Here is an 11,342-nt window from a genome sequence, read left to right as displayed (position 1 = left end):
CTCTACCCAGCCCTGACTGCCCTGGATTGGAACTCACTATATAGACCAGGCTGGACTTGAACTCAGAGATCTGCCTGCCTCTGCAGCCCAATGCCTGTGTTTAAAGACTTGTGAAACACACCCATCAACATTCCATTCTCTTAAATATTCACACAAGAGGCTGGGAACTACATTCCCTCCAGTTTAGAAAACAGACTATATTTAAAATGTAACAGGCAACGAAGCCAGTGACTTCCCCAAATTACCAGAGCAACAATAGAGACAAAACCTAGGCAGTGTTAGTTTCTTTATTCATTTGTGCTTTATTAACAGGGTCACATTGTTTCTCAAAAGGCAGCCAAGGAACACAGGCCTCAGAATCATGCCTAAGGCAGACCCTAGAAATCTGCATTTTTACAAGCTCCTGAGAAATCTGTCCTGCACACGAACATTTCAAAGACTAGTGACAGCAGCTCCATCTTAAAAAAAAAAAAAAAAAAAAAAAAAAGCTCTGGCCCGATTCTAAGGTTTAAGATTCCCGCAGCCTCATGGGAAATGTAGTTTCTGCTCTCCTTCCCGCCTCAGGTCTCTTGGAGAGCTCGCCGGAAGGAGCCGAGCCAATGCGGAAACAGCCGAGTGTTTCGAGGCGGGCCTTTTCCTGCTCGGTTGCATGCTGGGAAAGGGCAGTTTCCGTTAGCTGCAGAAGGCTGAGGCGCGCCACCGGCCACCTCCCCACGTGAAGCAGTTGTGCGAGCATCGCCACGCCGGGCAGCTGTCTACCCGTGTCCGAGCGCTCCGGAAGCGGCGGGGGACCGGAAGTGGCCCGCGGAGGCTGCAGAGCTAGTCCGGGAACCCTCTGTGAGGCGACTGGCAGCAGCGCTACTACGGCGCCATGTCCCTGATCTGCTCGAGTGAGTGCTGGCTGCGGCGGGAGGCGGGAGCGTGTGCGGCCGCTCTGGCGCGGGCCCTGGAGCCCCCGGCCGTGCTTGCAGGGTGCATTTGCGCAGTGCTGCGCAATTCGCGTAGCTGGAAAGAATGACTGTCCCAGGGGTCTTTTGAAACCAGCGTCGTTTTACAGAGCAGAGACAGGCCTGAGCAGAAGTGGGGGGAGGAGCTGGTGCAGTGAAAAACAGCTCTTGGTGTCAAAAACCCGAGGACGTGTCCAGGATCCGCCTCCAATTGTGATCTGGGCTCTAGCGGATTTGGGCCTCAGTTTCCCCATCTGCAAAATTGAAAGCATTGCAGTGGGTATTGCTTGGGAAACCTCCCTTAGGAATCGGAGTTTCCGATTTGCAGAGATCACGCACTGACTTCGAGACAGGGCTGGAAGCCAGGTGTCTGGCTTCTAGCCTCGCGCAGTATGACTAATGAAAACAGCGAATGTTTAGGAAACCTGTATTGATTTACGATGCATTTCCAAACGGTGATCTCATTTTATGCTTAAAATTATCTGAAGGGAAATAAAGATCCGTGAGTTACAGAGGGTGTCGGAAGTCTTGAAGAATGGGTTTATCCAGGGGTGTGCGACGAAGCTAAGCGGTGGAGCTCGGCTCTTTGAGCCTGGATTCATGGTTTTCCCATGCAGTATGCTGGCTTGTCTTTGGGTGTTGTATTACGGCATTGCGGGTGTTCTCCCATATTGTTTACCACATTACTAGTTTCCTCGCCCTCTCGATTTCCCTCTCAGAACGTTGCCATTAGCTCAAAGAGAGAAAAGACGGAGGGAAATGACAAACAGAAAAGGAAATCTCATACCGAATAAATTGCAGTTTGCAAAGTATTTAGGAACGATTTGTCTTCTTTTCATTTTTGAGACAACACTCTTACATGCCCAGGGCTATCACCCCCCTGGTAGATGAGAGAAAGCTCCCAGAAAGCTTCAGTCGTTGAGTAGTGAGATAAACCAAGAGAATTGGCCTGGAAAGCCATATAGAAAATATGGATTTTAAATATGGAATAGATCCATAGTTAATTACATATGCGTGGGAGTCCTGCAAAAATAGGTGATTCTAGGGGAAGCCATAGAGAAGAATAGAACCTGAGGCCTTAGGATGGTGACTCACGACTTATGGGAGGGTGAATAGAATTACATGGTGAATAAGAGCTGTTTTGTGATGTGATAAGTTGCTATCTTAGAGCAACCTTCAAAAGAGCCTGATGTGGAGGTAGTTTCCATTTGTCTGCTAAAATGAACCAGTTGTCCCTATTTAGGGGAGGGTAGAGAAACGAGGGTCTGAGAAGGTCAGAGAGACCTTGGTTCTGAGCCTGCTGTGGGGGCCTTGATTTCTTTTTATTTTTTTATTTTGGTAGTTGAACATGCCCAGGGCTCCATACTTTGGGATATTCTTTTCTGGGCCCCAGGACTTTTGCAGTCATTTACCCAGTTCTGATGTTTATCTAGTGTCTGCATTGTCCTGGAGGTCAGTGACAGCTGTAACGGCCATCTTCAAGGGACACAGACTGGTCTGTCAAGCGCTTAGAATAGAATCTTGCTTGGCACGCAGTAGCTGAACTATGGAAAGTTTTTGTTTGTTCGTTTGTTTTTAATTTATCAGTGCTTGTCACGTTACTTCACAATTTCTCCTGTTGATCCGTCTAGGGCTTCAGATGAATGACAGAGGTTTGAGTTGTGTTGTATGTACTTCTCTGTCATGTGCCTAGTCATCTGGGTTCAAAAATGAGATGGCAGGACTCACCACTCTGTACAGTACTGGCACATAGGATCTGGGCAGTTATTATTTATTGGTTTTTAGAATCTAGCTAAGCTAAGTAGTGGGCAAGCATTGTTAGGACCAAGTTCAGGCAGGCTTGCTGTCACAGACCCTGCTTCCTGCTAGCTGACTGTGAGGACAGGGTCTTGTTGGCTAACACAATGAAGGATCTCCTCTAGCCCAAGTCTCCTTTTGTCCTGTGCTCACTACCTGTCTTTCTCTGTAGTCTCCAATGAAGTGCCAGAGCACCCGTGCGTGTCCCCTGTCTCTAATCATGTGTATGAGCGACGACTCATTGAGAAGTACATTGCAGAGAATGGCACAGATCCTATCAACAACCAGCCTCTCTCTGAGGAGCAGCTCATTGACATCAAAGGTGCCTGCCCAAGAGCCTCAGTCGAAGGCCGCCTCAGCTCAGCCTTCAAGAGTGGGAGGCGGAGCTAGTCTCGTGGGGAAGATGGTGGCTGTGAGTGGGGCGGGGAAGAGTTCCCTGGGATCTAGTTTTTCATACCTATTTTGCTGCCTCTCTTGGCAGTTGCTCACCCAATCCGGCCCAAGCCTCCCTCTGCCACCAGCATCCCAGCCATTCTGAAAGCCTTGCAGGATGAGTGGGTGAGTTCTGTGAAAGGAATGCACTCTGCACTAGGGCCTGGGGATTGGAAAGATGGGGCCGCCCTCCTTCTTTCTTTTAACTTTCTTCTCTTTTCTGTGTATGGGTCTTTTGCTTGCATGTATGACTGTGTATTACTTACATGTCTGGTGCTTGGGAGGCAGGGAGAGGGCGTATGATGCCTTGGAACTGCAGTTAAACACTTGTGGGTTTTGGGACTCGAACCTAGGTCCTCTGGAAGAACAGCAAGTGCTCTTAATTCCTGGGCTCTCTCAACTCTCTGCAGGCCCTCTTATTGTCTTGAAATAGAACTTTGTGGCTTGATTGGTCTGAAACTTGTGCTCTGTTTGCCTCAGCCTTCTAGTGCTAGGATTATAAGTGCCAACCACCAGGTCTGATTCTAGTGGGGGTTATGAACACAGATTAATGTAATCCCTGCACCCCTGAGCAGCCCCTCAATTTGTGCCAGCCTTATTTCATTTGTGAGGAGCAGTACAAGGTTTTCTCCACTGTCAGCCATTGTGACTTACGACGCACTGCTCAGTCTGTGAGGCTTGACTTCCTGACTCCAGGACACTCATTAGTCCTGTCTATCTTGATTCTGTAAGAAGTAGAATACAATGAACATATTTGCCTTGTGACACCAGAGACTCTTTTTCATTCCTGGGCTCTGCATTTGCTGAGGGTAGCCAGTAAAGAGCCATAGCAGTGTAATTATTTCCTTTCAGAGAGGTGATGACATTAACACCTATGATTTGCGGGTGGATAGCAAAGGTGGGGGTGGGAAGGAGCTAATTCACTCTGTGTGTGTCCAGGGCGTGCTGTGGGGTAGGAGCCTGAATGCCGTACAGGGCATCCAGGGTCACTTGGATGATGGCTTGGGTCTCTAAGTAGCTCAGGTTGGTTTCAGTGTAGAATAGGAGGTGGTATCCTCTTCTCTAGGGTTGGCCGAATTCTCCGGCTCTCCCCCAGTCCTCACAGTGGCCTACCCTCTCCCAGGATGCAGTCATGCTGCACAGCTTCACTCTTCGCCAGCAACTGCAGACCACCCGCCAGGAGCTGTCCCATGCTCTGTACCAGCACGATGCTGCCTGCCGAGTCATTGCCCGGCTCACCAAGGAAGTCACTGCTGCTCGAGAAGGTCTCTCGTATTCCCTGCTGCTCCCCACCTTCTGCTGGCCCTGCTTTGTAATGTCCCATTTCTAACATCATCTTTTCTCTCAGCTCTGGCTACTCTGAAACCACAGGCTGGTCTTATTGTACCTCAGGCTGTGCCAAGCTCACAGCCCAGTGTTGTGGTAAGTGTTCCCTTCCAGACCCCAGTAGCTGTCCCTTACAGAGATGTTTTTGATATTGTGAGCCCCTCCCACTCTCCCTTTCTTTTCTCCAGGGTGCAGGAGAGCCCATGGATTTGGGTGAACTTGTGGGAATGACCCCTGAGATTATCCAGAAGGTGAGTGGTGTGCTCCTCTGATGGGACCGCAGTTCCTCCCTTTGTACCATAGGCATTGGGGGCCCGTAAGAGTCTCATGGAGGGCAGTGTGGGGGGGGGCCGGTACTGCCAGTCGAGAGCTTTCTGATGAGGCTTACTTTAGATTGGCTTTCTTTGTCTAATTTCCCTGACTTCTGAATAGAATGAGGTGCGTGTACTTCACAGGTTTGTCGTGGGAAAAATTTAATTACTGATAGGGCAGATTTTAGCTCTTGGAGTTATTACGATCTTTGTTGATATTAAGCAGTTTCGTTACAGATTTTGAAGGTTTTGCATTAGAATATTGTATCTTTATCTTGATGAGGAGTCTGAAGTGGCAAGTCAGACAGCAGAGAAGAGGCAGAGCGAGCTTCCAGACCATGACTCAGGGTTCTGTTGAGTGTAGGCTTCATGTGTGGGTCTACCGGAGTGAGCAGCTCATCTGAGCTCTCACAGTAGCAGCCTAGGCCTGGTCCCAGAGCTCTACAACCTCGTTCCTTTCCCTACCCCCTCTGTTCTATTGATGTTCAGTTTTCTCAGCTGTACCATAAAGTCATAGATACCTCACCTTATAAGATCAGGGTGGAAATATGTCAGCTTTTATCCTATAGCTTGGCAGATAGCATGTTTTTGATGATTCTTATGATACCAGGTATGACTAGCGCCCAGTGTGCTTTGTCCTTGCAAAGTTATTTTTCTCACAAAATTATGTTCTCCACAGCTTCAAGACAAGGCCACTGTGCTAACCACGGAGCGTAAGAAGGTGAGTTGCTGCCTGCTGTGAACACTCGCCGTCTTGGAGAAAGGGCTAGTTGAAGCCTGCTTTCATTGCTGCTCTTTGGGGGCTTTTTGTTTTCTTAGAGAGGGAAGACTGTCCCTGAGGAACTGGTGAAACCTGAAGAGCTCAGCAAGTACCGGCAGGTGGCTTCCCATGTGGTAAGTGGCTGAAGGTCGGCCTAAGGTGGCCCAGCCTGAGGAGTCAAGGGAAATGCTATTCAGGTCCCTAGAAGTTGTCTCGCCTTGGCTGCTCTGCTGTCCTGCCTTGCAGTGGGGGAATTGGTGCATCCAGGCAGCCAGCTAAGCTGGATGGAGAAGGGATAGAAATCTCTCTTGTTTCCTGCCTGGGGAGGAATATGAGGGGTGTGGGAGGGGAGTGGCGGAGCTGTGTGGCGTGGGTTTGGCTGTGACTGGGTCTCCTGTGGCTCTCTGCATCTTAAGGGGCTGCACAGTGCCAGCATCCCTGGGATCCTTGCTCTGGACCTGTGTCCTTCAGACACCAACAAGGTTCTCACTGGTGAGTCGAGGCCTGGCCTGACAGCCAAGATAGGGGATGGCAGGACCCAGGGACGGTGTAAGCCCTTGGCCATCTGCATGGATTTAAGGATAGAAAGACCTCCTATACCTGAGGGCACTTAAAGGCCTGCCTCATTTTTGACTTCTTTGGATCTTCTCCAGGTGGGGCAGATAAAAATGTTGTTGTCTTTGATAAGAGTACTGAGCAAATCCTGGCCACTCTCAAAGGCCATACCAAGAAGGTCACCAGTGTGGTGTTTCATCCTTCTCAGGTAAGGCACTCTCGAAATCACCCTTGTCGTTTTCTAAGTCCAGCTCCAGTGGTTTTGAGTCTCAGAACTAATTGTCCAACCTCTAGTGTTTTGGTGAAGCAGACATTGATTGATGGTCTGATGACCTGCAAAACAGTGGCTCTCAAACCAGGGGAGAAACTAAATGCCACCAACAAATAAACACCCTAGAGTGTTTATAGATAACTTCAGAGGACACAGCTCCATGCAGTTCTGACTGTCAGGTGCTTGTTCCCATGGCCCTACGGGGTCAGGCTCAAAATTTAACGTTGACTGTTGAAAGTAGTGTGACTTCAAATAAATGAGAACCCTTGGTTTAGAGGATAAAGGTAGCTTATTAGACAAGATTAATGGCTTCATAAGATTTGAGCCAAGAATCCAGTGGCTTGGTGTGCTGCTGCCTCGGGTACTGGAGCAGTGCCTCCCAGTTCGTCTTTCTCTTCAGGTGTTAGGAAACTGAGAAATAAAGGAGTATGTATGTTTTAGTCACTGTTCTATTGCTGCAGATAGACAGCCATGACCATGGCAACTTTTTTTTTTTTTTGGTTTTTTGGATTTGGGTTTTTCGAGACAGGGTTTCTCTGTTCTGACTGTCCTGGAACTCACTCTATAGACCAGGCTGGCCTCGAACTCAGAAATCCGCCTGCTTCTGCCTCCCAGAGTGCTGGGATTACAGGCATGCGCCACCACCGCCTCGCTGACCATGGCAACTTAAATGCTTTCTCTTTAAAAGTTGTTCAGAGGGTCAGTCCATTATTACGGCAGGGAGTGTGGTGGGAAGTATGGCACTAACAGTAGCTCAGAGCTGTGTCCTGATCTGAAAGGAGGCAGATCGACAGATACATGTGCACACACACAGACAAACATAGGTGACATGCTTCCTCCGAAAGGGGCATACCTTCTAATCCTTTCAAATAGTGCCACTTTTGGTGACTAAGTATAAGCCTATGGGGTCCATTATTCAAACCATCACAACTGTGACAAACTGAAAAACTTACTTATAAGTGAAAGCACTATTTTCCTGTTTATTTGATATTAGGGCTACATTTGACTTTTATGAAAATGTGTTAATGAAAGAGGATAGTTGCTTTTATCTTTTAGCTGTTGCTATCCTAACTAGTTGAAATAATTTGTTTGTTAGGGACACTAAATAAGTTCTTTCTGCCCCAAGTCTTTTGGATAATCAACTTGCCCTGATCTAAGTGGAAGAAGCATCAGCCCATGACCCTATGGCTCAGTGCTGCTCCGATCTGGGCCATCTAGTACAGTCGTCTTCAGCTGTGGGTGGCACCTGACTCTAGCCCCTCAGTTGCACTAGCCATATCACCCAGTCTGAAAATGGGCCCCAGATAGCTCTCTGATGCAGTTGTTCTTTGTCCTATAAGTAGTGAAAATCTCACTTGGCCTAGCGATGACCATTTCAGCAGCATGGTTTTTTTTTTTTTTTTTTTTTTTTTTTTTTGGCTTTCTTAGGCTTTGTTGTTTAGATAGATGGTTACAGGCAGGCCTGGGCTAGGAGCAGTTGCAGGCAGTTGAGGCTGTCCTCATCACTCTGGAGAAGAGTATTCTAATGCATCTCACCTCTTGGACTCTGATTCTTGCTCTTTTTCCTTTCAGGAACTGGTATTTTCTGCGTCCCCTGATGCTACTATCAGGATTTGGTCGGTCCCAAACACTTCTTGTGTCCAGGTTGTTCGGGCCCATGAGAGTGCGGTGACAGGCCTCAGTCTCCATGCTACTGGAGACTATCTCCTGAGCTCCTCTGATGATCAGGTGCATCACAGCCAGGGGGCCCTGAAGGGACTGCTTTCTCATCCTGGGAGGAGGGACCATCTTTCTGGGGGTAACCAGGTTCCCAGAGTTCTGGAAATGTTTCTTCTTTGTGGAAACTAACTCTGTAAGTGGATACTGAAGCAGGGTCTCGTGAAGGCCACCAGACCCACTTTCTCATTGGCTTTTTTGTCTCATTTCCAGTACTGGGCCTTCTCTGACATCCAGACAGGGCGTGTGCTCACTAAGGTGACGGATGAGACTTCTGGCTGCTGTAAGTGGCCATAGCGGCCATAGAGGCACTGAGCTCTTTTATTTGTAGTTTGTCAGTGTGTTTCATTTAGTCATTTGCTTGTGTGTTCTGGAGGCTTTGTTTCCCACTGGCACCAGTATAGTGCTTGTACTGGGCACAGTGAGGAATGCAGAGCTCTCACCTTCCTGCAGACTCCTGACTACAGATCCCTCTCCTCTTCCCTCAGCCCTTACCTGTGCACAGTTCCACCCTGATGGGCTCATCTTTGGAACAGGAACCATGGACTCCCAGATCAAGATCTGGGACTTGAAGGTAGGACATGCAGGCCTCATAAGGGGCCCAGAGGGAGAAGGAAGTAGTGAACTATGAAGGCGGGCCCTACAGTATCTCAGGTCTGGAGAGGAGAGTCTGGCTCTGTGTGGATGAGTGTGGCCAAGGAACTGTGGTGTGTAGGACATCTCAGAATAGGAGTTTGGAAGCCCTGTGTTTTTCCTGACTTAACCAGGGAATGTTATTTTATTGCCCAACCCCACCTGTAGGAGCGTACCAATGTGGCCAACTTCCCTGGCCACTCTGGCCCCATTACCAGCATCGCCTTCTCTGAGAATGGGTACTACTTGGCCACGGCAGCTGATGACTCCTCAGTTAAGCTCTGGGACTTACGCAAGTTGAAGAACTTCAAGACATTGCAGCTGGACAACAACTTTGAGGTGTGCTCCTCCCCAGTCTCAGTTGTTTCTCCTTACTCAGCTGTAGTTTCTGAGTTCATGTAAGCTGCTTCTGTTTGTTCCCAGTTGTTTGTGTCTTCTGGTCATTTGTGTAATTGCCTCTCTTTGGGGTTTGGCAGGTGAAGTCCCTAATCTTTGACCAGAGCGGTACCTACCTGGCGCTGGGGGGTACCGATGTCCAGATCTACATCTGCAAACAGTGGACAGAAATTCTTCACTTTACAGGTAGGGCTGCCTGTGGCTTCCCAGGGCCTTGGGTGTCTGCTCTGGAGAGAAGTGGGATAAAGCTCTGGGTTTGGCATAGACATGCCTGTCCGTTCCCTCTCCTTTTGCTGTCATGGGACTAGAACACAGCCCAGGTTTCTATCGCTGAGCCCTCACCCCACCCCCACCCAGCAGCTTCTACTTAGGGCTAGGGGCAGTAGGGCATTGTGGCCTAGAAAAAGTACTTGGGAGTCTGTTTGGCTGTGACTATTGTTATTTGCTGGCCTTTCCCCAGTTGTGTGTTGAGAGGACCAAACTGTAATCTCTGATGATCCAGGAAAATTGGAATAAATGAAGCCACTTAGTAGGGATTTTGAGGGTTTACATGAAAGTGCATAAGTTAGAAGTGTCCATGGTACATTTGGTATTGGGTCTTGATTAATGAATAAGAACCAGGCTGAGCAGTAATGAAGTTTTTATTTATTTATTTTAGCTTTTAGAGACAGGGTTTCTCAGTATAACAAGGGCTGGCTGTCCTGGAACTCACTCTAGATCAGGTTGGCCTCAAATTCACAGAGATCTGCTGCCTCTGTGTCCTGAGTGCTGGGATTAAGGGCATGCACCCCCATGCCTGGCGTATTTTTTTTTTTTTTGTGAACCTTTTTTGGGGTGTATCCTGGGTGAGTCATGGAGCTTATAAATGAGGTTTGGAGGAGAGATGGAAGGAGGTTAAATATGTCTGCTTTGCTTTGTATGGGGATGGAATTCAGGGCCTTTCCCACAGTAGCAGGTGTTCAGGCCCCAACACAAACACTTACTTAACGGGCAACTAGAATTAGTGAAGCAAAGGCCGAGGCTGACAGCGCTGAGCAAGCGCGTTCCTCACCCCGAGTCACCCGTGGCCTGGGTGGCTTCAGCTTCATCTTTACGGTGGGATCTTGCTGCATGTGTAACCCCAACACTTAGCTGCTGAAGCGTGAGGATCACCTTGAGTTTGGGCCAGCTGGGAGTGCAAGGGGGCTTTATCTGGGGAGCTAGGGAGCTCCAGGTGTTGTCCTGTCTGGAAGGAGCTGTCCATGTTCTCCAGCTCTCTGAGTTCCGTGAAGAGGACAGTGCAGCTTTGTCGATTCCAGATCTAGCTCTATGCTGTGAGCCCTGAACTTCAACCTATGAGCTAGAACAGGCTAATGGACTATTCCAGGTCCAAACACTGAGCTAAAACTAAACATATAGACCAAGATTTTCTGCCAGACTGAAGTACTCTTGCCCAAAAAGCTCAGGTGAGAGGGGGATTGGTATTCCAATGTTCATTCACCTTATCAACAAAGAGTGCTGCTTCCTGCCAGGCGCTGAGTGCTGGCTAAAGATGAGGAATGCGCAGTCTTGCTGTGGAGGGGATTGTCATATAGTGCAGTCTACCCTTACCGTCTGGGTTTGTGCCAAAAGCATGCTATTCAAAAAAAATCATTGTTGAGCCCTGAAGAAGGAACAGCCTTCTCACACTTCCCTTTCTTCTCTCTTCAGAGCATAGTGGCCTGACCACTGGGGTGGCCTTTGGGCACCACGCCAAGTTCATCGCTTCAACCGGCATGGACAGGAGCCTCAAATTCTACAGTCTGTAGGCCCTATGCCTTCTCACAGTTCTGGGCCTCATCTCAGTAGTGGGTTAGAGTTAGAGGGTGGGGGTGGGGGTGGGACTTTAGGAGGAGAGGGAGGTCTGGTGGGGGGGACATTCACATCATTTCATTCTGGTCTGGACGATGGTCTGAGCCAGGGCACATAGAACACTGCTATCCATGCAGCCTTTGGGCCCCAGGGAACGGACATGGAGGAACTGTCACCCTGTAAAATGCTCAGAGTCGGAGTCCAGCACCTCCCCCAGTGGTGGCAGCTGTTCCGTGCCCGCTCTGTCTCAGCTCTTCTGAGACAGGGAGGCGAGCCAAGGGAACTGTGAAGGGGAGGGGCAGGAGGGCTCTTGCAGGTTTTTGTAAGCAGCGATCTAGTTTCATTAAAAAAAAAAGCTACACAGTAAA

General features: G+C 48.9%; 1 protein-coding gene across 2 annotated transcripts; it reads left to right on the top strand.

Annotated features, from left to right (window-relative positions):
- Positions 1 to 644: 644 nt before the first annotated feature.
- On the top strand, positions 645 to 11,342 carry Prpf19 (pre-mRNA processing factor 19). Of its 2 annotated transcripts, none has more exons than XM_052189777.1 (16): positions 645 to 890; positions 2,917 to 3,066; positions 3,226 to 3,302; positions 4,243 to 4,441; positions 4,525 to 4,598; positions 4,691 to 4,753; positions 5,493 to 5,534; positions 5,633 to 5,707; positions 5,990 to 6,065; positions 6,227 to 6,336; positions 7,972 to 8,127; positions 8,329 to 8,398; positions 8,604 to 8,689; positions 8,917 to 9,087; positions 9,225 to 9,330; positions 10,834 to 11,342. In XM_052189777.1, the coding sequence occupies exons 1-16, from the start codon at positions 872 to 874 to the stop codon at positions 10,929 to 10,931; spliced, it is 1,572 nt and encodes a 523-aa protein (XP_052045737.1). In that variant the 5' UTR covers positions 645 to 871; the 3' UTR covers positions 10,932 to 11,342. The 2 variants fall into 2 exon arrangements, with proteins under 2 accessions (XP_052045737.1, XP_052045738.1); XM_052189778.1 differs by having other exon boundaries at positions 646 to 890; positions 4,300 to 4,441.

This window comes from Apodemus sylvaticus, chromosome 1, assembly GCF_947179515.1.
Source record: "Apodemus sylvaticus chromosome 1, mApoSyl1.1, whole genome shotgun sequence".
In the NCBI taxonomy this organism is placed as follows: Eukaryota; Metazoa; Chordata; class Mammalia; order Rodentia; family Muridae; genus Apodemus; species Apodemus sylvaticus.
The sequence above is the reverse complement of the archived record's forward strand: the minus strand, read 5'-3'. Positions and strand labels throughout refer to the sequence as shown.